The sequence below is a fragment of the Balaenoptera borealis genome (genome assembly GCF_965194805.1).
Source record: "Balaenoptera borealis genome assembly, chromosome: 5".
NCBI classification, from domain to species: Eukaryota; Metazoa; Chordata; class Mammalia; order Artiodactyla; family Balaenopteridae; genus Balaenoptera; species Balaenoptera borealis.
In genome coordinates this window covers 35,253,710-35,280,184 of record NC_138862.1, presented here as the reverse complement: position 1 = coordinate 35,280,184, position 26,475 = coordinate 35,253,710, and the positions used below count along the sequence as shown (strand labels likewise).

Genomic DNA, 26,475 nt, shown 5'->3' with positions numbered 1-26,475 from the left:
GTGTAGGTGGTATGCAAATATTACATGCTACGCCATTTTATATAAAGGATTTGAGCATCCATGGGCTTAAATATCTGCATCAGTCCTGGAACCAATCCCCCATGGATACTGAGGGATGGCTGCATAATAAGTTATAATTTGATTTGACACGTTTTTTGTTGCTTTTAAGTGGAAGTTTATTTGCAAAAATTGTTCATTTGCAAAATGTTCTTGTGTAAGAATTGCCACATTGTGTAAGAACTGAACCCTCTAAAATAGTTTATAAATCATATTTGATAACGTATCGGTATGTTTCTTTATAGCAGATAAGCTCCTTTTGGAAGGGATTGTGGACTATTTTTTGAGGCAATGAGGCAGTTCCTGCGTAAGCTAAGGATACCTATTCCTGAATGAGTCAGGGGGACATTTTGATGAGTATCACCCAGTCAGGAAGGTTGCAGAAATGCAAATGAACACTGAATGACTCCACCTGACCCCCCACTAAGTGTCTCACCTAGATCATCACTATCCAATAGAAATATAATATGAGCCATATATGTAATTTAAAATTTTCTATTTGCCACATTAAAAAAGGTAAAAAGAAACAGATAAAATTATTTTTGGTAATATATACTATTTAATCCAGTGTATTCAAAATATTGCTGTTTCAGCATTAAAAAATTACTGAGATATTTTACATTTGTTTTTCATACTAAGTCTTTGGAATCTGATGTGTATTTTGCATTTACAGTACATCTCATTTGGGACTAGCCATATTTCAAGTGCTCAGTAACCACGTGGCTAGTGGCTACCGTATTAGAGAGTGCAGCCGTAGATTGTATATTTCAAAGAGGAGCTTTTATGATAAGAGGTGGCATGACCCATAAAGACATTGAAGAGGAGGATTAAGGAGGGAGAAAGGTACAGTCAGCCCTGTGTTCATGATAACAGAAGCAAGTAGACCTGGAGAGATTCTGATTTTGCCTGAGAGAGGGAGTCAGAAATTATTGACTGGTGACCTTTTTTATGCTTGAAAAAAGATAAATGGATGGTGTCTTAAATGCAGATATGGAGATATGCCACATACTTAATTAACCTGGGGGTGTCTAGGTAGCCACGTTCCCCAGATTATTTGGCATGGCTTGTCCACTTTGCCCTATTCATTTAGGTGATTCTTATTTGTGTCATATTTTCATATGCTAAATGCATTACTTGTGTCCCATGACAAACAGCACAAACAAACATAAAACAAAACAAAAACCTGGGTCAGCCAAAGTAAATCTAGTCTTTCTTGATAAAGTAACTGAGATCAGGTGGCTGGTCTGTGCTCTGATAGTCCTAGACCTTTTGGGATATGCCAACCTCACTTTGACTCAGCCCAAGTGACAGCTGTTCCTAATTTCCTTGTCCCAAGAATCTTGCTTATGTGTAGTGACTCATTATGACTTGCATTATTCCTGAGTCGGTCTCTGCTTATAAAGGAGTAGGGTTGGAAGGATTGTTCTTTGATCGCTCTTCAAACTAATGACAATATTGTGAGTGGGTGTGAGTGCACGAACACATACATGTTTTGTGTTTTATGCCCTTTTCTTCACGACTTGCTTTAACTTCCTCTAGATGATAGTTTCTTCAGCATTTATACTTTTCATTCATTTTGCACCTACTCACTTTGCATACTTAATAGTTACCCTTATAATAATAGCAAAAACATTACTGTTTATTAAAGTATTTGCCCTCGTGAGTGGTCAGTCAGGCTCTTCTTGTGGAATACTGTTTTCCTTCTCACTTCAGTCTTGTGTTTTCCACACTGTAGCTGCTCAGGACATGCTGACTCACCCAGCATCCCTGGGATGCTGGATTTTGAATTTAAGAAGAGAAGAGTATATTTATGGAACACATTATTGTCTTTCAGTGTTTTCCATAGAGCTTAGAGTAGAGGTTTGCACTCAAAGGTTTGCAAATAGATATTGACTGGGAGTCTAGTCCAGCTTGTTCTGTGATATTAGAAATAGAGAAATATTTATTACCATAGTTGTTGGAAGGTCTCTAGAAATGTTTGAAAGTAATTCTCCTATCATGTAGTGGCCTGTGGTGGGCAAAACCTTTCTCACATACAGCTTAACCTTTCTTGTGTCTAATACTACTTGTGAAGAAGATTGTAATTTGTGCATTGTGCTTTTATCAGGTTGCTGTTCCCAATGCAGCTAGCGTAATTTTTCATTTCCTAGCAGTCCTCGGGCAATTCTGTTTAACATGCTTTCTATTTCAAAACACTCTCCTATTTAAAAAACTTCTTTCGCCTCAGGCCCAACATGCTTTTCCAGCCAGGCCACTAGTAATTTCTATCCTTGCTGGCTTCATTCACCTTCACTGTTAACATTCTATATGGATGTGCTAGGAATGTCTTTTTTTTGTGTGTTTACTGCATAGCAAATGCTGAGATGCCAGTGCCTTCTATTTGTTGATTTTACTGTGGTTCACAAAATTATTATTTCATTTTTATACTAAGGAGATGGCATACCTTGTTTTCAATTTTGTTTCAAATCTGTTTTAGTTTTCTAGATTGTAAGCCAGACTTCGCTCTTTCTTTTTTTTTTAGATTTTATCTTTTTTTTTTTAAATTTATTTATTTATGTACTTATTTTTGGCTGCGTTGGGTCTTTGTTGCTGCGTGTGGGCTTTCTCCAGTTGCAGCGAGCGGGGGCCACTCTTCATTGTGGTGCACAGGCTTCTCATTGTGGTGGCTTCTCTTGTTGCAGAGCATGGGCTCCAGACGCGCGGGCTTCAGTAGTTGTGGTACATGGGCTCAGCAGTTGTGGCTCGCGGGCTCTAGAGTGCAGGCTCAGTAGTTGTGGCGCACGGGCCTAGCTGCTCCGTGGCATGTGGGATCCTCCTGGACCAGGGCTCCAACCCGTGTCCCGTGCATTGGCAGGCGGATTCCTAACCACTGTGCCACCAGGGAAGTCCCTCAGCTTTCTTAATGAATAGAATTCTAACTTTCCACCTGAGCTTTTAGTCATCCACAAAATTTTCTTGAACAACAGTATTCATGCTAGAATAAGAGATTGTTTTACTTTTACGGATAAATAAAAGATATTCAGTTTCATTTAATAGGCAGCAAATTCCTTTTTAAGGTAGTATCTTAAAAGTGAATGAAACAAATTACCTGGATTGCCTTCCCAAATGATCATGAATTAGGCTTGATTTTTGCTTGAGGTAAGACAGCATTCTAAGCTGAGGCTCTTGAAGCTGCTTTTGGTTCTGAATTCTATAATAAGGAAATACTCTTGAGGGATTTAGGTTTTTAATGGGCAAAGTCTGGTAAACAGAGGTATACAAGAGAAAGCCATTGTTCTCTTATCATTAGCCAATAATGGCTTACACTGAGGTAGAGTTTGAACCATCTGTAATAATATGAAGGCTTTCAAGAGATTCTAGAATTATATATAGAGAGAGATTTAGGGTTATAATAAAATTAGAACTCTGGCCATGCTATAAATATATATTATACATTTGTATATATCATATATATGTGTGTGTTTGTGTGTGTATAAAAATGGTTTTTATATCATGTCTTGTCTGAGTTGAAATAAAAGTTTTCCCATTCATTGTGCTGATATCTGTTTACAAACATGGCAGAAAATGGGGATTTTCCTCTCTTTGAGGTAGTCAGCATAGTGTTAAAAATGAGAAAGGAAGAATACTTCTTTTTTGGGTTATGATTTGCATTTTAGATTTCATTGCTGTTCCTCTCAACTTCCATCTGTGTTGACATTTGGGAATTTTGTCGTTGCTCTTTCTGAAGTGTAGTGGAAAAGCTTAAAACAGAATTTACACTTTTAAATACAACCGAGGCTCTATCACATCGTGATTCACTCTAGGTCTGAATGCTTTTTCTTTGGCTTAAAAAAAAAAATCAAACATTTTATTGAACGAAATATTTCTGAAACTTGTAATGCTACTGATTATTATACATTATTAGCAATCATTTTTGTACTAATGCAAAGTTCAGGCTGAAAATACAATAATAGTATTAAAATTTTAGGCACTTGAATTTTATGGCATCAAGGCAATCTTTTCATATAGATATATCGTTAATTTCTATTTATTGATGCCATTGTGGTTTTATTTTATTTTACTTTGCTGTTTGATTAAGGTTCAGCTATATCCTAGGAAATAGTAACAATGTGAATAAGCTACAAAAAGCCAGAATGGGTTGCTGTATGACTTTTGTTGACTTTATACTCTATTTTTTTTAACTAACTGAATCCTAGTCACTTGGCATTTTCTGTGTGTGTTTGTGTGTGTGTGTCTGTGTGTGTGTGTGTGTCTGTGTGTGAGATATCTTGGCTGAATAATGGGTGGCCTGGACCTCTATCCAGTGACTAGTCAAGTTTGTCTGATTGATTCCTGCTTTGGTCAGTTTGGACTGCTAAAACAGAGTACCATAGATTGGGTGGTTTAAACCTCAGAAATTTATTTCTCACAGTTCTGGAGGCTGGAAAGGTCAAGATCAAGGCACTAACAGATTCAGTGGTGAGAACACTCCTCCTGGTTTGGAGATGTCTGTCATCTCCTTGTATTCTCACCTGGCAGAGAGAGGAGAGGGAGAGAGGAAGCAAGCTCTCTCCAGTCTCTTCTTATAAGGAAAGTAATCCCTTTCATGAGGGCTCCACTCTCCTGACCTAATCACATCCCAAAGGCTCCACCTCCTGATGCCATTACACTGGGGTTAGGATTTCAACATATGAATCTGGGGGGCACACAAACATTCAGTCTTTAATGGTTCTCTAACTTTTTCTAGCTCTGACTGTTTGTGATGGATTCTTCTAGAAAAAACTACTTTTTAGATTTTAAAGAAATTGTTTGTGTGTGTGTGTTTTCCAACACTCTTAGGCAATACAGTAGAAGCTCACTGTGATTTCCTAATGAAGCCATCAAACTTGTGTTCATTTAATAGTAAAATCACTTTCAATAATGAGGACTACATGATTGAAATTAGGCAGTAGTGGATTTTGGGGGTCATTAAATTTAAGTACTGTGAAAAGTAAAAAAGAAATAGTTTCTGCTGTATAACAAAGTGAATCAGCTTTATGTAAAGCAATTATACTCCAATAGAGATGTTAAAAAAAAAAAAAAAGAAATAGTACAAGTTTCCCCAAATTTGTTACCTTCAAATTGGAAGGACTGGAGCCATTAAATGTTCCAGGGTTCCTGGGAATTAAGGCAGAGGCCTGATTATAGACAGATATAAGTCATTCATTGTGTAGCATGGGAAAAAATAGACTATTTCCTCAAGTTGAAATAATTATAATGATTTTTTTTTTTTTTTTTTGGAGAAAAATAAGAGCGTTGTATGTGAGGTTCATGTAAGAGCTGAGAAGCAAAAAAAGTTTTTAAGAGAATTTACTGCATTTTAGATTTTCTTACAAGAACTAACAATAAATACAGTGCTTACTCCAGACTGAACTGTTACAAGTGGTTGTCATACCAACAATTAAGCATTCATTTTAATAATGTTTTTGACAAGACTCTAAGCCATTTCTTTTCATCTTCCATCTTGCCTGGTCATCAGAAATCTGCAGGCATACTTAACTTATAAAGAATGAAAGGATGCAAATAACTTATACTAGATTTCTTTATGTTGTCTTGCAATGTTTCTGCGTAGTACAATGTAGTAGAATTGGTGTATGTTAGTCTATTAGAGAAGGAAGTGTTTGTTTCCTGAGTGAATGAATTCATGAAGAGTAGAGCTCCTACAACATAATTTCTATATTATCTTAATAAAAGCTAACTGGTAATTTCAGAGACAAATACACACTTATTAAATATTAGCCATGTTTTTGCAGTAACAGCCTTTTGTCCTGTTTTCTTTCCCCCTATTTGCTTTCCCTGGTTCCATTTCTGTTCTGTGCCCCTTAATTGATTTTCTGGCTGGTCAACCAATTAGAAGTCAAGTGATATTGAGGATAGGTGATAATAACTTAGTATTATATATTACATATATTTACTCATATATTACATACATTTAAAGGGTGGTGTTTGCAGGCTGATCCAAGATCAGCCATTTGAGAATTCATGAGGGTTTCATCTGTGAATGGGAGAATTTGTTTTTTTTAAACTGGTGTCCACTCATGTGTAATGTTGGTTCTTAAGCAAAAACAAAACAGAAAAAAAAAACCTCCACAAAAACATAAAGTCATGAACTACCTGGTCACTTGTTGGAGACCACCTAACTTTTAAGTACAGTCGACCCTTGAAGAATACGGGTTTGAACTGTACTGGTCGACTCGCACATGGTAGTTTTCACTAATAAATACTACATTACTATGCAATCTGAGGTTTGTTGGATACATGAAGGAACCCTGTATACAGAGAAACCGCATATAGGGAGAGCCAACTGTAAGTCACATTCTGACTTTCCCAGGTGCAGAGGGTGGGCACCCCTAACCTCCCTGAGTTATTCAATGGTGAGCTGTAAATACACTAGACAGAAGAGAACTGTAATTGAGGGAAATTGCTGCAGTCACTAGCCAAAGGCCACAAGATAAGGTCTGGTACTGAAAATGATGTGATACCTAAAGTCATTATGAGATTTTGCTTTCTTTCTGTAACAATACAAATAGCCAAGAATCCTGCCTCTGGATCATCTGTGGATCTTGTTAAAATGCAGATACAGTAGGTCTGAGGCCGAGCTTGTGAATGTGCATTTTGAACAACTTCCCAGGTGATGCTGCTGGACCAAAATTTGAGTAGCAAGGCCAAAGAATGCATGAAGTTGTTGACTATGTTGACTGTCTACTTACCTCCACCCAAGAACATCAGTTTTTTTTCTTCCGTTCTTTCCCTCCCTGCCTCCTTTCCTCCCTCCCTTCTTTCTTTCCTTCCTCCCTTCTTTCTTTTCTTCCTTCCTTTTATTTTTTCTTTCACATTAGTTGCCCAAACATATTTACTGATGTTTTCAATAAAATCAGTCTTTTATTATAAGAATCAGAATTTCTTGTTTTTCTCTGTAGTGCTTGGAATGCATAAAATGCATCACTGCTAGTCAAATTCTTGCACACTTTTCAGCTAGGTTTAATTTTGTGCCTTTATCTCTACTTTACAGTTAAGGAGCTTGTGCTGTTGCTACTTTGAGTGGCTTATCTAAGATGGTAGAATTTCTCTTTGTAAGGGCATTAACTCAGTCTAGTAATCTTCACATTGTGCTAAAATATCCCATGTTAAAATTAACAGATATTCTAGTGATCATGTGGTCGTTTCAGTAGAAGTTGTATTGCTTGCTTCAAAGCACCTTCCTTATGTCTCTCAGAGGTTTTTTGTCTGTGGAACAGAATTAACATGTCAGGAATTCACCACAACCGAATCATGATTTAGACTTTCAGTTAGAAAATAATTCGTTTTGCCACCTGAATTTTCATCCAGCATCTAATACTTACGTGTCCACAAATCCAGAGAAGGAAATGATTTTCTTGTAATCCACTGGAGAAAATTAATGCAAGAAAATATATGTTAGTAAGCTGCTCTCTAGAAGTGATCATTACAAAGGGAGTTTTGTACATTTTACAAAGGGGAGAAAGTGCACATAATAATTAAGAACATGGATTTTGGGGTAAGGTTAGGTTTAAATTTTGGCTCTGCATTGGAACTTTTAAAATTTCACTTAGCCACAGTTTTTTCATATGTGAAAATGAGGCAAAAAATACTTATGTGCCAGAGTTGTTCCAAGGATAAACATTAGTGTGAATATGTATTTAAAGGTGTTCAGCATGTTGTCTGTCAGATACTAAACACTGAAATAAGTAGTAGCCATTGTTAATATTATTTAATATCACATTTTCTTGGAGGTAAGATGAAATTCAGGTGTGAATTAGACAAAAAAAATGGAAAAGTGTAGGGTTAAATAAAAGTACTATAATATGTAATAGTTAATTTGTAATCTTATTTATTATGGGCTATAGAAAGGAAATTTAGAAACTTAAGCAAAAGCCATACCTAATTTGTGTAATGTTTCGATATAAGTTTATGGTTAAAAATAAAAATAAAATTGGCAGAAATATTTTTCTAAAGAAGTAGAATATATACACAACATTGTAAATCAACTATACTTCAATAAAAATTTTTAAAAAATAAAAAAATCTAAAAAAAGGAATAGAGTATATAAATTAGTCCTCAAATGATGACAAACCAAGGTTATTTTGGCTTAACCTGTCTGTGGAGCCTCATGGAAAAGACCCAAGTTGATAATGAAAACACTCTCAATAAAAATCAAGTCAGCTGCAGAATCAGTGCGACCACATTATTGTGTTGTCTAAGTTGATGGGCAGAGTAAACTTTATTTTTCTGTTATGGAAAGTTAGATTCTTAGATCCAAACTCCCCTGAAATAGGCCTTAGCTCACTCAGTATTTACCAGGCAGTATATTTGATTTTAGGAGGTGTGCCCCTATCTTTTGTTCTTGAGCAGTTATTGCCTCCTTGGAGGTAATAAGAGTAATCCAGTGATAAATGTTAGTAAACAGAACTTGCTTGATAACCAAGATATAAATAAATTCCTAGGTCTGGAAGTTATGTACACAGAAGTTTTGATTTCACATGAAATATTTTCCTTAAAACATATAAACTGTCTGATTGATAGGTTGACAGTATATGTATATTTGCAGTAATTAAAAGCTGAGGCTTGGGTCAGTTGGTCTGTGTTCAAATTTCAGCTCCCTGACTTATTAGTTATGTGACATGGGTAAGTTATTTAACTTCCCTATCCCCAATTTTTAAAATCTTTAATATAGGGATTATAATACTAGCTTTATTGAGATTTTGAAATGAGATAATCCATATAACGACTGCTTGGCAAGAAGTATGCTCAGTAAAATATTATTGATGGTAATAAGGAGACATGGCTGATAAAGCAATCTTGGGAATTACATTCCAGGGTATACAATTTTTATGATGCTAAAGGATGATGAGGGCAACAAGGATCAAATACATAATCATAGTTAGAATTTTTCTCTAGGATTCTCTCCTCAAGTGATTGCTTCTACTACCATAGCTTTAAATCAGTGCTGTCCAACTTATGGTAAATGGTGGGTCTTTTTTTTTTTTTTTTTTTTCAATTGATTATCTACCAGAGTCTGATACTTTTATAAAATTCAACAAGAGTTATTAGAATAATTAAATTATAAAAAGACATTCAAAATAAAAGCCTAGTTTTTAAGTTATATTCAAAAGTTATACAACTACTGTATACAATTGCTATAAAAGTTTCTAAGTGCTTAACCTCAGTTTGGTACTTTTCTTGTCGTGGACCAGTGATAAACAGTAGGTGGCTCAGCACTGGTCCATGGATCACATTTTTGGGTAGTGCTTCTTTGAATATCATGTATATATTCATTTATTTCAAAATTTTTATCTATACCCAGATCCTTTCTCTGACCTTTAAATTCACACTTGGAGATGACCATCTCTTTCTTTTAGGTAAATGGCACTACATATCTATTCAGTAGAAATCTGCTATTATCATTGAATCCTTTCTTTCCTACTTCCCCTATCCCCTAAAATATGTCCTATGGAATCTTGCAGTTGTTTTACATCTCTGGTGCTAACACTCTAGTCCAAGCCACTAACAATGTCTGACCCGATTTGGAACTGGCCTTCCTGCTTCTCTCTCTACCTGCCTCCGCCTCTCCCTCCCCCCGCCTTCTATTTTCCATATATCTGCAAGAAGGATTTTTCTGAGAAAGTAAGGCCTTTTTATAACCTTCGATGTCTTCATGTTTTCATTACAGTTTCCTTGGCTGAATGGTATGTAACAATTACATTTTCATAGTGTTAGGAGGCAATTTCAGCACTCCGGGTAAGTGATTACAGTAGCCTAGAAGGGGATGGTAGTTGTATAAATGGAAAAAAAAAATACTGATTCAAGAGACTGCCACATGAATACAAATAAACCAGAGGTATGGAGATCATTTATAAGTTTTATAGGGAAAGGGATACTATTCTCTTCAGGATCTACCTTTATTTCTTTCAATTTCTTCAGGACCATAACTGAGCCTAGCCTTTCACATCCTAGCCTTTTACAGGGATGATTGGCATATCAGGTAAGCAAGCTAATTTGTGTCAGCAGCAATCTGGAAGTAATGTACTGGGTTGAATTCTAAGAAAAGTAGACTCAGGGGGATGGAACATACTGATATGAATATACTTAATTCAGACGGAGCCAGATTTATCGATATGAGTGTTCTTAATAATCTGGATTTAATGTGTTAGTTGAGCTTCTGGAAATGGCTTCAACACTTTGCTTGATTATTTGACTAGAACCTGAACTCAACAATGGCTAACCTTTTATGCGGTTGAGATGCCTGAACACTCTCAGGCTGTGGAGGAAGGAAGAGCCATAGGAAGTTGGGAATAGTAGAGTAGGTTTATCATGGATAGTCTTGTCATCCACCTTGTCACTCTGCCCTGAGATTCTAGAGGGGACACCTTTGATTAAGAATTAAGAAACGTATTGATGAGACCTCTGTGGTAGCTCTAGGCTGGGCAATGTCATTGGGTATGCTGCCATCGAACTAGACTCATTGATTTCAGTGGGGATCATAGGATTCTGGACTGGTAACAAAGTGCTTTGGCAGTGCTTAGACTTCATTAATAAAGTAGCTATAGTTGCCATAATGATGCTGAAGACTTGGCCTCTGTGCACTGGTGCTGAATTGAATCTTGGAGACAGAGTTTTGGGTGAAGTAGAAAAGAATAGCTTTATTGCTTTGCTGGACAAAGGGAGACACAGCGGGCTCGTGCCCTGAAAAATTGTGTGTCCCAACCTGGGAGGATTTGGTGAGGAGTTTTATAGCAGTGGTTCAAGGGCAGAGTTGCTGATAAGGATCAGGGTGTGTGCAGGGCCTCAGGTGGTCTCCTAATGAGCTTCTCTGGTTCCTTTAATCTGGCCTCAGGTAGTCTCCTGATGAACTTCTTGAGGTTATCAAACTATGACCTTCTCTGGAATGAATAATGCTAACATCTTCCATTTGTTGGGGGTTTTAGTTCTGTAAAAGAGCTCAAAGATATTTTTATGTGTATCCCTTGAGATGGAACCAGGACCCTGCCCCAAGGCTGCACTATTGTTTCTTGGATGCTCCCCCCTTGTCTCTGCAACCCCTCCCTTCCCTGATTAGCTACTGTTTGGACTTGCCTTTTGGAAACTCAGGGAAGGTCATGGAGGCTGAAGGCTATTCCCTACAAACAAGAAACAGGGGACGCAGAAAGGGTTTCATGCCCAGGAGTCCCACAGGGTCCTCCTCTGTTTCAATAATAGGCTTCAAGTGTGGAATAGCAGTCAGTGTTTTGAAATGCAGGGTTCTGTGGTATGGCTAATTGATCATCATGTCCTTAGGACTGTGATACATTGGCTGATTACTGAATTTTTACTTAATCTGTATAATTGGGGAAATTCTAGATATGCTGAATAGAAACTTGACTTGTGTTACTGAAACAGGGAGAACAGCTTCTCCTGATTAAAGGAGAGGCTGATTTCCCTTAAGAAGGGACATAAAATGCTACCACAAATATATACTTTAAATCTTTCAAGCCTTTCCCAAAGGCACCTGCTGTTTGCCAGGAAAAAGCCCAGACTTCTGAGAATTAATAAAAACAGGTTCTGGATTTATCTTGGGGACGTAAATGCCACAGTGGCACATCAGTCAGAGTTGAGGCTTATGGAGGTCACTTAATCTTCATCAGTGTGGCTCCAATGTCTTGTCAGACTAATCCTGTGGATACTTAACAGTTTCCTGAGTGCATAGTTGCAACAGGCACGGGAATTGGCACAGTTTTCACACTGACTTCTTATGGAATGAGGACTACTTAGGAAGGACTAAGTTGAAGCCTCTGGAACTGCCCCTCCTAACAAAAGAGAAAACCCTAAGCAGGACTACATCCCTGGAAACATTGCAGTGAGTAGGGCCACCTTCAAAGACTTGCAGGATGCAACAATGGAGATTTCTGTAACATTCCCTTTTGGTTTGCTGATTTGACAGATGGATCTTGGAGAATAAATATAGACTATGGGAAACCTAATCAGAGTGACTCCAATGGCTTTGCTTTCTAAAATGTAGTATCAATATAGTCTTTGGCACCTGGTATGCAGCAATTGATCTGGCATTTTTTTTTTTTTTTTTTCTTTACCAATTAGGACAATCAGACGGCAGATGGCCTTCAAGCCACAGAGAAGGGCTAACACCTTCATATATTTACAGCAGGGGCAATGACAGTTTCTTGATCTCCGTCATAATATGGTTCATAGGTACCTTGTGATTGTTAATTTTATGTATCCACTTGACTGGGCCGCAGGATGCCCTTATATTTGGCTAAACATTGCTCTAGGTGTGTCTGTGAGGGTATTTCTGGATGAGATTAATGTTTGAATTGGTAGATTGAGTAAAGCAGATTGCCATCCCTAATGTGGGTGGGTCTAATCCAATCCATTGAAGGCCTGAGTGGAACAAAAAGACATAGAGTAAGGGAGAATTCCCTCTCTTTTCCTGACTGTCTTAGAGCTGGGATATTGATTTTCTCCTGCCTTCAGACTTTGACTGAAACTTACACTACCAGCTCTCTTGGTTCTCAGGCCTTCAGGTTCAAACTGGAACTAAATCATTGCCTTTCCTGTGTCTTCAGCTTGCTGACTGTAGATCTCGGGCCTTCTCAGTCTCCATAACCACGTAACCATGTAAGTCAATTCCTTTAATAAATCTCTTTAATAAATATCTATATATCTCCTATTGGTTCTGTATTTCTGGAGAGTCTAGACTAATACAGAACTTAATCATCTGAATATCTAGAGAACATCATCATGGGCCAGTATACTGTACTAAAGCCATCATGCTTTTTGTATCTGATGAGCAAGGAGTAACAAGTAGTCTAGATGCCTTAGTGAGACTCATACATACCAGAAAGTAGATGGTGAACTCTGTGCTTTAATCTGGTAATTCTGCAAAACTTATCTAAATACAGTGTTCAAATATTGGTTTAACACGTCTCTGAGTCTATAGGGTTTTTTTTGATTCTCCAAATGAATGGTATTTAAATAAAGAAAAACAAAGAACTCCATATTAATTTGAAAAGAGGAAATTCACTTTGAACAACTTACACAGTAGCAGACCTCTGAAATACAAACTTCTGTAGCTTTTTGACTTGAACTTTGTTTTTGAATAGTGGTTATTTTTTGTTGTTTGTCTACTAGAAAAAAAACTTTATGGAATTTAGTGTATTTATTTTATACATATATACACCCAAATGTAAAAATTACTGTGGTGTTTAAAAATACAACTCTATTGTTTAATGACTTGTATGTAAAAATGAGAATAAAAGTTAGTTTGGAAAACTTTAGAAATAAATCAGGATATTTCTATCCGCAAATATTTTATACTTGATTATACCTAATGCTATTAATGAGTAAAATCTTATTTATATTTAGTAAAGTAACAGATGACTACAGAAAATAAATACTTTTATAGGTAAGAGAGGCAGATTTGTCCAGCTCTTACCCTTTGTTCAAGTAAGGAAATAGAATCCATTTCAGCAATTTATTTAGAGTCTACTATCCGTCAATTACCGTTACAGGGATTTGGAATCTAAGAGTGAACAAAACAGACTAAAATCCATAAGTTTGAGGAGCTTACTTTCTCAAAGCAGGAGACAAGTGATACATAATAAACCTAACCCATATTGGATGATAAATGCTATGGCAAAAAGAAAACAGGGAGAAATATAAGGAACACTGGAATGAAGGGGAAGTTTTGAACAGGCTTTTTTTTTAAGGTCAGAACTACTGAGAGAATCTGGCATTTGGGCAAAGACCTGAAGGGGAATTAGTTGTGCAGATATCTGTGGAAGAGCTTTCCACACAGAGGAAATGGCCATTGCAGAAGCCCTTAGGCAGGGATTTGTCTGGAGTATTCAGGAAAGTGGAAAAAGAACAGTTTGTTTGGAATAGTGAGTTAGGGACAGAGCAGAAAGAAATGGCATAAGAAAGAAAACTGCTTAAGTCTCAGAATATACAAGTGCTTGTGGATTACTGTAAAGACTGGTTGGCTTTCAGTGTGAGTGAGATGGGGAGCCACTGGAGAGTTTTAAGCAGAGAAATTACATGATCTTACTTATGATTTAAAAGGATTACTGCATTATTCAGAGTTCTGCAGAGAAACAGATCAACATACACAAACACACATAAACACACACATGAAGATTTATTTTGAGGAGATTGCTTATGTGATTATATAGGTTGAGAAGTCCCCCCATCTGCTGTCTGCAAGCTGGAGGCCCAGGAAAGCTGGTGTTTTAGTTGCAGTCCAAGTACAAAGTTCTAAGAACTAGGAGAACAGATGGGATAAGTTCTAGTCCAACTCCAAAGGCCTGAGAACCAGGAGTGCAGATGTTATGTCTTAGTCCAAAGGCAGAAGACCGATGCCCTAGCTCTGCAGTCAGGCAGAGAGAGCGAATTCTCCCTTCCTCCGCGTTTCTGTTCTATTCACGCTCTCAAAGGATCGAAAGATGCCTACTCACATTGTGGAGGGCAATCTGTTTTACTAAGTCTACTGGTTCAAATGCTAATCTCATCTGGAAACATTCTCACAGACACTCAGAAATAATGTTAGGCAGATATTTGGGTACCCCATGGTTCATTCAAGTTGACTTATAAAATTAATCATTACAATTACTCTGAGTGGCTGTATTGTAAAAGATTGTAGGAAGCAAAGATGTAAGCAGGAAGACGAGTTTTGGCTCTTGCATAATCTGGGTGAGAGATGATGGTGGTTTGACCCTTACTGTGGCAATGGAGGTAGTAAAAAGTGATTGCATTTTGGATTTATTATAAAAATTGATTCAAAAGCACCTCCTAATGGATTGGATATGAGATAAAGAGAGGAATTAAGGATGTTTCTGAGGTTTTTGACATCAACAATAGGGAAGAATTTAAGTGACCTTGGCTGCAGCTGTCATCTAGTTACAGGAACAGTACTAGAACTTGGGTGTCACTATTTGTAGCTTGCAGATTTAAATGTGTTTAAATCTCATAGATGGTAGGAGCAATGACCACATTTATTTGGAATATTTTTTAATATAGTTGAATCTGTGATTTTAGTTATTATTCTGGATAGAAATGGGCTTGCTGTGTATGTTTGCCTAATATAAAAGGTGCTGTGTTGTAGTCTAATGTCCTGTTTGTGAGTGATAATTATGTTGATTAATAGCAGGCTTTCTATTTCATTTTACTTATTGACTTGGATCCCTGCAATTCTCATAGTGTTTATGTATATTCATTGATTTAAAAGCTATGTTTTAATGCTGACTGTATGTCAGACATTGTGTTAGGTGCTGGGCTATAGTAATAAACAAATAAATCAGACAGTTGTCTTCATGGTGCTATAAGCAGTATACCTAAAAAGTTTTTTGTATGTTATTGTTTTGTTTTTGTTCTTCCTATTATTTCCTGTAGAGTGATTAGAAATAAAAATTAGTTTATTTGGGGGTAAAGGTAAGTTTTTAGACTTATATCTGTCAGGGCTGCCACAGGAAACAGATGGCAATCAAAACAGTATAATCTGAGGATGATTTATTTATAAAGATATGGTAGTAGGGAAACCACAGTGGATAATACGGTGACCAGGGACTTAGCTTCTGAGTTACTACCATCTGTAGCCCTGAAGGAATAATGGAAGGGGCAGTTAATATAATCACAAAGGAGAATATCATGTAGAGTCATCTGTTTTGAGAAGGACAGTGGTCTTTGGTCCAGGGACAGAGTCAACTCAATTGCAAGGAGGAAGCCTGGAGAACAAGTATCCTGATTTACTGACCTTTCTGTCTGTGATGTCTTCCTGGATCTCTTCAATGACCAGACCCACTGGACACCAGAAGTCTGCTGATATAGTCCATACAGGTCATATTTTTGGGGCAGAGAACACTGTGCAGAATGATGGAGAATGGGCCTGCAGGGACAAATGAAAGAAGTCTGGCATAGTCTGCCCTTTTTGCCTCTGGGCATACACTCTTATGTTTTTTGTTTTTTTTTAAATTTTTTATTTATTTATTTTTTAAAATGCTATTCTTGTCTGCTTACATTCTTTTTATGTATGTATGTATGTATGTATGGCTGTGTTGGGTCTTCGTTTCTGTGTGAGAGCTTTCTCTAGTCGTGGCAAGCAGGGGCCACTCTTCATCGCGGTGCGGGGGCCACTCTTCATCGCGGTGCGCGGGCCTCTCACTATCGCGGCCTCTCGTTGCCGAACACAGGCTCCAGACGCGCAGGCTCAGTAATTGTGGCTCATGGGCCAAGTTGCTCCGCGGCATGTGGGATCTTCCCAGACCAGGGCTCGAACCCGCGTCCCCTGCATTGGCAGGCAGATTCTCAACCACTGCGCCACCAGGGAAGCCCCTCTTATGTTTTTTAAGGTAAAAAGTTTGTGATTCCAACACAGGCAATGCACAAAGTCCTGTTAGATGTTTTATCATCAGGTGATGTCAAACTGGTCATATCCTCACTGAAATATAAAGCATTAGTCAATGCTAATATTCTTCACTTAAGATATTATTCTTCAAATTCTTCTTATTCTTCAAATAAGATAGCACAGAGGAAAAAAGAAAGAAAATATATGATTAAGTGGTACAAAGCATAGCTGCTGCAGGTCCCATTGTAATCATAGATGCCTCCTTATACTACCCATCACCCTCCACCTTGGCTAGATGGGGTTATTTGCAAGAAGAACCTTTATGGGAACCTTTATGAGGTTCATTTTTGTAGGATCTGAGTCCTCGGTGGTTTTGTTTTTATTGGGTTGTCCCTTACTGGGACCATGAGGCTTCCCAGTATATTCCTTGGCCTCCATTGTGAAACTGTATCTCAATTTCCTCCTCTTCTTCCCATGGCTTGGTAGCACAAAGACCACAAAATGGCTAGAGAGTAGTCTTAGCTTTCAATTAGTTGAAAATATAACCATATTTCTTGGTGGAAGAATTTCCTCTTTGAGAACTGGTACCTCTAAACACACTGAGCCTAAAATCCCAGTGTGAAGCAAAATTCTTCCTGTACCTTGTCAGATATGATACTGAGAGAGGCTACACTCACCTCCTCCATTTGATTCCTGGACCTGTATTCTGCCTATGGGGAGATAACACTATATCTTGGCTGCTAATTTAAAGCATATACTGTATCTCACAGCACGGTACCTCAAGCTCTCAGTCCATTGCCTACCAAATGTCATCATAACTGAGCCTTCAACAGGCCGTTGTACCATTTTATAAAGGGTGGAAAAGGATGTTTGGGGTGATGAAACATCTGGTAATACTACAAGTGAATTGCCTAAGTGTAAGCTCATTATCTGTATAATATGCACTCTGGTCAGAGGCGCTATTGTGTCATCCAATATGGCAGTTGATAAAGTATAAGTTCATGAATGGTGAGACTAGTGGAAACATCAAAGACAAATCTATACCCAGAATGTGCTGCACCTCCTTGTCCAATGAAATCAACTCTGCTACCAAGTAGTTAGTTGATCAGCCCAGAGAATGGTAACATTCTAGGGGCTTAGGGGGCCAGCTTGCTCTTGGCTGGCTGCATACTCAGCATAGGTGGTAGCCAGATTAGCTTTGATGAGGGGAAGACCATGTTGTTGAATCCATGTATAGCATACATTCCTGCCACTGTAGCAACTTTGTACATGAGCAAGGGCTGTATTCACTGGGGAAAATGGCTGACTGACATCTTCTGAATGGGTCAACTTGTTCACTTGGTGTTTAAGAGCCTACCCCTTCATGCATGTTCTATGATGGGCATTTACATGGAACAGGATATCAACATACTCTTGTACCTATTCCTAGAGGTCAATCAACATACCTCTCTGTCACCGATTTTTAAATTTCTGTGTTTCCAAGTTTATACGTTGCTGGCCAGACCATGTAGTAGTTGCTAGCCTGTAAGTCAGTGTCGAACTATACTTCTAGTTACTTCTTGTTCCACTCCAAGTGGAAAACCAGATGTACAACCCAGTTCGCTCACTTAGAAGGTTACCACTGAGTGGAGTTGTAGTATACTTCTAACTATGCAAGCATACTGTTCAGATGCATCCATTATGCAGGCTTATGCATTTTCCTCCTCTGTTTCTTAGCCATCAGGAGCTCCCATTGAGGCCAAACGTGGATTTAGAGAGAGGCAGTAACACAGTAGCAGCAAGTGCCTTGGTAGTCTGAGTCACTTGTTTGTGTAGTTTAGTTTACTTTTGCTTTCAGGACCTGCTTGGGTTTGGTCTTGTGTATTACCACTTCTGTTTTGTAATGGAATTCCTTTCTGCATGTCCGTTTTAAAGGTTTGGTGGAACAGATAACATCCAATTCTCAACATGGGCAGTTCAAATCTCATAGTCACTTGATGTTAATGGGCAGGTGGTTAATTTCTACTGGTACCTAGTAGTAAGCTGGAACTGCTTTTCAATTGGAGAGCAGTTGTCTGCTGAGAAGGGCATGGGTTCCCTTTAATGCAGCCCACATACATCAGCTTCTTGAAGTTAGGGTGGAAAAGGTTGGATGGTGAATTTGGAGGGGAAAAATGGAAGATATTCTACATATTTTGAATACTTTAAAGAATTTCCTCACATTTTTAATGATAAACATTTAATCACTTCTTTTGTTATTATATATCTTTTTAAGAGGGCATCAGTAAAGATTTGATTTAGAATTAATTTCATAATAGTGGTTTTTCATATTGTGCCATTTTCTTTGGAACATTTATTTCTTCCCTCCCTCCCTCCCTCCCTTCCTTCCTCCCTTCCTCCCTTCCTTCCTTCCTTTTTTATCTTTTCTTTAGATGGCCAAGTATTAATTAGGATGTATTTCTATTGTAGATTCTATTGCAATATATGGCTAAACTAAAGGTGTTAGCTTGAGACTAGACTGGTAATTCACTGCTAGCCAGATTGACTATTTTCAGTATTTTTCTTTTAATACCTGCCTGTTTCTTCTCTTTAGAGGAAAAATTGGTTGAGGTGATTTTGTATTATTTCCATGAACTATCTATGTTGAGATAGGTCTATGGCCAAGGTAATTAGAAAGCATATGAATGTAATTGGGATAAATCGATTTCTATTGCATTGTTATAGTTCCTCCTCTCCCCCACCTGTAGAGTTTCTACTTCATAAATTACTAAATTTTGTATTTTTTTTCTAAAGTTTAAATTACTTTGAATACATTTAACTATCTTTAGGGTGACCGATGTCTTTGTTTCTATATTTTATATGAGGCAGATTCTTGCTCAGTGAGACGTTTTAAATTCAGAAAGTTTTGATATCATTCCTTTTTCCCCTTAGTATTATTATATCTTTTGGCTCATTTGCAATGTTTTATAATGTTTGTGATCTAACAGCTAATCTATACACAAATAAAACAGATACTGCCAGGAAACTAATTTTTATTGGTAACTCTGTGTTAACTGGGAGGTTAATTGATAATTCTATATAATTAGTTAATATGAGTCTATTTATCCTATGAGCATCTTTAAAAATAATCTTATGCCTGGACAATTCTGGCTAGGTGTCAGTTTTAGTGAAAAAAAGGCTACATTTAAGAATATGTTACTTTGGAGGCTATCAGGACAGGCTGGAATTTATGAGAAACCAAATGTCACTTCAATTTATTCAGCATGAATTTATCTTCCAAAAGATATTTAAAAATATACTGCCTACTTTTTTTCCTATTTTTGCTAGGAGTCTCATTTTATATTGACATTCGTATTCCCTTTTGTACTTTAGCTTAAAAATTGTTAAAGTGTCTCATCAAATGAAGAACTAAATTGGAGATATTTGGCTTTGTGTTATGCAAGGATTATGTAATGGCAGGTGATTCAAAAATTACTCATCTCTAAACATTTAAGTATAGAAAATTAACATGTCTGGACTGATAACACATCATAAAAAGTAGTTTATTTTTCTGGGGATGCCTTGGTCAAATTCCCGTCTATTGGCTTAAAGATTCTCTAACACTCACCACATAATTAATGATTTTTTTTCCCTTTTTCTCATAATAGAGTACTAATTTGTGACTTTTGTTTGTTCTCAAATAATGATAAGATCTGTGGGTTTCCTTTTGGGAGATGTTACACATATTGCATCAAGGGAAAAGATGTGTGACATTTGAAGAATTCTGATTTGAAGAGCATTTTGCCCAGGAATTCAGCATGGTTTGTGTTTTCATATTTTTATTGAAGAATACCAAGTATCCTGCCCATTGAAGTGCCTCAATTTAATAATCTGGTTGATTTGGATATCACCATGGGCATCATTTCTGCCTTAGGGAAGAGAACAAAAGGGACCAGAAACCCCCCACCGGTACCCCTTCATCTCCCTTGCCACTTGTCACTGAAGTCACCAAGGCATAGCCAAGTATCCTAGCTGTGCGGCATCACTTTGGTGCCCAAAACTAAGGGAGCATCATCAGCTCTGGGGAATACCACTGGGACGTTTGGAATAATCCCTCTAGTTGATACAAGCTTGAAACATAACTCACGTAAAGCCCCAAGGTTGCTTAGCAACATCTATATATAACTCTTTGAGCCATCTCTGCCTCTTCATGTCCTGAGATGAACATCTCATTGTTCTTAAAAAGAAACTGAAGGCCGCCTCCTTTAGAGAAGGGCATTTCTCATATGTATTCTCAATCCTGATGTGTCTCAGGAGAATCCTGAGGTCACTTTTAGTACAAAAAATATTCTGAAGGGAGATGTGTTGTTAGATATCATATATCCTGATAGGAGAAATATGATCTTATGAAAAATAAATATATTTGGATTTTCCAAAAACTGGAACATCAGGTAAATTTGAATTCTTGATATGATCCATCTTATTCTTTTAAAGAGGCAAAAAAAAAAAAAAATCTTCTTGATTATGAGTTCAAGTAACTTTAAGAAGCAGTGTACCCACCAGGAGACACTTAAAACAGTTTGATGTGCATAATAGTGACGTGAAAAATTTTTTATATGCCTATTTCTGGGCCTTATTGCCAGAAATTAGGTCCAGTAACAGGTATTTCAGCCAGTATCTTAAAAATCTTGATTGTAATCCAGTTGAGTTGGATGCAGGAGGAGTAACACTTACAGAAATACTTTTCGGAAATTAAAGTTAAAATGCATTCGTTGGCTTTAGAGAATTTATGTTACTCAAGTGCCTAAAGTTAGTATTAGTATTGGTTTTAGAGTATTTGGATATGAAGGGATTTTTCACTTTTTTCAAATTTTAGATTTGTATTTTTTATCCTCAAAAAAAATAAATTTTTGCTTCCAATGAATGAACTGCTTTTCTTTCAGTGGAAAATACCTCATTTTCACATATACATATGAAATCATTAAATCTCTGTTTGCTAACCTGAGGTGTTGGGACTACAAAGGGGTTTTGGAACTATGTAGAGGAGCTGTGGAAACTGGACATAGAATTTTATTTTGGACTACTTATTTTGTAATTGGTTGAGGATTTTAGCTTTTTTTTCCCCCTTGAACAAGGGAAAAGATTTTTTCTGTCCTGAAAAATCTTTGATTCTTTTTATTTACTAAAAAAATCTTGGAGAGTGGGAGATTCTGGTTAAAAACTAGAATTTTAAGTTACATCTTGGTACCACGGAACTATAGGAAATAATTAGTGAACCATATCATAATTTACTTATTATCATACTTGGAAGCATTCTCATTTTTAAAATTTAGAATGTTAATAAGAAAATGCTGCCAAATACTATTTTTTTGATATGAATTTGGAAAAAAAAATATAGTTTCACTTAAAGTGAGCTGTATAAAATATGTTAAATATATACATATATATTTCCTGAAGGATGACTCTTTCCTGGCATTTGGACTTCTCTCAATTATAGCCATGTTCACTGAACCGGTACAGGAACTGAGAATGGAGTCTTGTGGAGAAAAATGTCAAACATACTTTTCTCAGCAGTTGTTGAGCTGCCCAGTTCTTGATGGGGTACAATTATTGTTTAGGTGTTCATTCTAGTAGCAAGTTAAAGGGAGGGAATTTGAAACTTAGTGTTTTCCCGGGATGAGAAATAAAACAAAGAAAGCAAAACAAGCAAACACACAACCAAAGCTCCGGCTTTGATTTTGGAGTTGATTTGTGAGACCTGTGAGACCGATTGACTAATGTTTTCCATAGTCCTGCACACTGTCTAATAAGCAGGAGGCTGGGCAGATTGAGTGGCTGCAGATACATAATTACATGGCTGCCTCTGTCTTCTCTGGGAGTTTTTAAATAGAAATAATGTTGCTCATGAGGGTGCAGAGCTGGACTTTTGTGCTCTGGTAGTAACCAGTCTTCGAAGAGAATGAGTATGTCATGCTTCAGTGCCACTGCTTTTAGTATTTATTGTTTGTAAGCATGGTTTTGAGAATGTTGCTGGAAGTCAGAAGAAAGGAGGGAAATAGGTATTGAAGCAAACAATAATAAAATAGCTCTATCACTGGGACTCTCTGTGCAACAGGCAGTGAAGTAATTTAAGATGTATTGCACTGTTTTTTAAGAAAAAAAATAAGGTGAAAAATTGAATGGTTTATTTATTTTTTTATCCTGTAGGTGATAGTTTTTATTTAAATATGGCACTTTTGATATTGCAGTCCTCGTTTTAAAAATTACATTTATTTAACACTGAGGATTTGTGTTAGTTTCTGGGATGGGGTGGGGTTGACATTTTGAGAGTGAGTATGGACGTGTCAGGAAGATTGTGATAGGTCATATCCTTGAAGAAATGATGCTGCAAGCAAAGAATGCTAAGGAGCCCTACCAAACTGGGATTTTCTTGAAGACAGGCACCAAATTTTATTCTTTTTCTATTTAGTTCAAGAGAGATTTTATTCAGGAGTGCCTGTTGTTGTTAGGTACCTGATTAGGTGTTGGACATTTAAAGTAGGAGAGTATATATATTCATGTATGAGATCATTATATATAGAGAGAGACTAAACATTTTTTGAATGAATTAATAACTGGATTAGAGGGGGTGGGAAAAATATGTACAGGGGGAGTCAGCTTCAAGGCGTTAAAGGGCTTCAGACACTTCATTTCAGCAGCGCTATCAGTGGTAGCAAATGGTCTTGTTGAGTCAGGAGAGTTATACCTTCTATTATAGTGATTTGAATAGTAGAAGAGCTAATGAGATTTAAGTTTTCATTATTTGGTTGTCCCCCTGTCCCTCTTTCGTTTGCTTTCCAACAAATATTCTTTCAAACTTTTGTTAAAGTAGACAGTTGGATTACATATGCTCTTAGAACTTTTAAACAGTAAACTTTAAAATAATAATTATATTATAGATTCTTTCATAATTTACTTCATATTCTGTTGTCTTTGCATGTTTATAGTTGAAAAACATAAAGATAAAAATTCAGAAAAATCATTCATAACCTCATTATTTGGAGATCATGGGTAATATTTTGCTGTATAATCTTTGAGGTACTTTTCTATGCATTAATGTACATTCATAATTAAACAAAAAAACACATTTTAAACTTGATTCTTTTTCACTTAACAAGGTATAGTTAGCATTTTTATGAATGAATATAGACTTAACACTTCTTAATTATAATTTAACACTTCTTAATATTTCATGGATGGTATAGCATACATATTCATTAAAATCATATCTGTGATATGCATGGGGGTGCTCAAAAATTTAAAGATATTATGCGTGAATATTAATACTTATAGCTAAAATATTCCACATGAACTTTGGGAATTCTTAAAGGGGATTTGAAATTGATTTGAATGTATAGGCAATATATTAACCATTGTTATAAGTCACTATTATGTTATAACCATTTTTAAGATACCTTTACATAGAATTCTATCTCTTAAAATTCCGGTTCTTCCAATAACTTGCTGAGCCATCTTGATCAAGTTACTTAAGGTCCCTGATCCTTGGGTTCCTCATTTGTGTAATAAGTATAGAATTTTCAACACATAGAATTGCGATTATTAAATGAGATCTTGTTTGTAGAGCACTTAACACAATACTAGGTACATAGTAAGTGCTATGTAATAGGTAGCAAATACCATTAAAATCACCCAAGGTTGTTGACGTTTTGTACTATTAGAGATGCCCCATCGTGAAACATAGGGAACCATTTGTTCAGTCCCTATTTCTTTTTTTTTTTTTTTTAACATCTTTATTGGAGTATAATTGTTTTACAATGGTGTGTTAGTTTCTGCTTTATAACAAAGTGAATCAGCTATACATATACATATATCCCCAGATCTCCTCCCTCTTGTGTCTCCCTCCCACCCTCCATATCCCACCCCTCTAGGTGGTCGCAAAGCACCGAGCTGATCTCCCTGTGCCATGCGGCTGCTTCCCACTAGCTATCTATGTTACATTTGGTAGTATATACAAGTCCATGCCACTCTCTCACTTCATCTCAGCTTACCCTTCCCCCTCCCCATGTCCTGAAGTCCATTCTCTACATCTGCATCTTTATTCCTGTCCTACCCCTAGGTTTTACAGAACCTTTTTTTTTTTTAGATTCCATATATATGTGTTAGCATACTGTATTTGTTTTTCTCTTTCTGACTTAACTTCACTCTGTATGACAGACTCTAGGTCCACCCACCTCACTATAAATAACTCAATTTCGTTTCTTTTTATTGCTGAGTAATATTCCATTGTATACATGTGCCACATATTCTTTATCCATTCAACTGTCAATGGACACTTAGGTTGCTTCCATGTCCTGGCTATTGTAAATAGAGCTGCAGTGAACATTGTGGTACATGACTCTTTTTGAATTATGGTTTTCTCAGGGTATACGCCCAGTAGTGAGAATGCTGGGTAATACGGTAGCTCTATTTTTAGTTTTTTAAGGAACCTCCATACTGTTCTCCATAGTGGCTGTATCAATTTACATTCCCACCAACAGTGCAAGAGGGTTCCCTTTTCTTCACACCCTTTCCAGCATTTATTGTTTGTAGACTTTTTGATGATGGCCATTCTGACTGGTGTGAGGTGATACCTCACAGTAGTTTTGATTTGCATTTCTCTAATGATTAGTGATGTTGAGCATCCTTTCATGTGTTTGTTGGCAATCTGTATATCTTCTTTGAAGAAATGTCTATTTAGGTCTTCTGCACATTTTTGGATTGGGTTGTTTGTTTTTTTTTTGATATTGAGCTGCATGAGCTGCTTGTAAATTTTGGAGATCAATCCTTTGTCTGTTACTTCATTGGCAAATATTTTCTCCCATTCTGAGGGCTGTCTTTTTGTCTTGTTTATGGTTTCCTTTGCTGTGCAAAAGCTTTTAAGTTTCATTAGGTCCCATTTGTTTATTTTTGTTTTTATTTCCATTTCTCTAGGAGCTGGGTCAAAAAGGATCTTGCTGTGATTTATGTCATAGAGTGTTCTGCCTATGTTTTCCTCTAAGAGTTTGATAGTGTCTGGCCTTACATTTAGGTCTTTAATCCATTTTGAGCTTATTTTTGTGTATGGTGTTAGGGAGTGTTCTAATTTCATTCTTTTACAGGTAGCTGTCCAATTTTCCCAGCACCGGTTATTGAAGAGGCTGTCTTCTCTCCATTGTATATTCTTGCCTTCTTTATCAAATATAAGGTGACCATATGTGCATGGACTTATCTCTGGGCTTTCTGTCCTCTTCCATTGATCTTAATTTCTGTTTTTGTGTCAGTACCATACTGTCTTGATTACTGTAGCTTTGCAGTATAGTCTGAAATCCGGGAGACTGATTCCTCCAGCTCCGTTTTTCTTTTTCAGGATTGCTTTGGCTATTCGGGGTCTTTTGTGTTTCCATACAAATAGTGAAATTTTTTGTTCTAGTTCTGTGAAAAATGCCATTGGTAGTTTGATAGGGATTGCATCGAATCTGTAGATTGCTTTGGGTAGTAGAGTCATTTTCACTATGTTGAGTCTTCCAATCCAAAAACATGGTGTATCTCTCCATCTGTTTGTATCATCTTTAATTTCTTTCATCAGTGTTTTATAGTTTTCTGCATACAGGTCTTTTGTCTCCTTAGGTAGGTTTATTCCTAGGTATTTTATTCTTTTTGTTGCAGTGGTACATGGGAGTGTTTCCTTAATTTCTGTTTCAGATTTTTCATCATTAGTGTATAGGAATGCAAGAGATTTCTGTATATTAATTTTGTATCCTGCTACTTTACCAAATTCATTGATTCGCTCTAGTAGTTTTGTGGTAACATCTTTAGTATTCTCTATGTATACTATCATGTCATCTGCAAACAGTGACAGTTTTACCTCTTCTTTTCTGATTTGGATTCCTTTTATTTCTTTTTCTTCTCTGATTGCTGTGGCTAAAACTTCCAAAACTATGTTGAATAATAGTGGTGAGAGTGGGCAACCTTGTCTTTTTCCTGATCTTAGTGGAAATGGTTTCAGTTTTTCACCATTGAGAACGATGTTGGCTGTGGGTTTGTCATATATGGCCTTTATTATGTTGAGGTAAGTT

At 36.8% G+C, this 26,475-nt stretch overlaps 1 protein-coding gene across 3 annotated transcripts in view; it reads left to right on the top strand.

The window, feature by feature from the left end:
• The window catches only part of GBE1 (1,4-alpha-glucan branching enzyme 1), a 284,943-nt gene that overhangs the window by 16,535 nt on the left and 241,933 nt on the right, over positions 1-26,475 (top strand). The window contains exon 2 of one of the 3 annotated variants that reach the window (XM_082392428.1): positions 12,651-12,702. The exons of the other annotated variants lie outside the window; for them this stretch is intronic. Within the exon in view, the coding sequence (XP_082248554.1) occupies positions 12,701-12,702 (2 nt within the window). The 5' untranslated portion in view covers positions 12,651-12,700. The remainder of the gene's footprint in view (positions 1-12,650; positions 12,703-26,475) is intronic. 3 annotated transcript variants of the gene reach the window in all.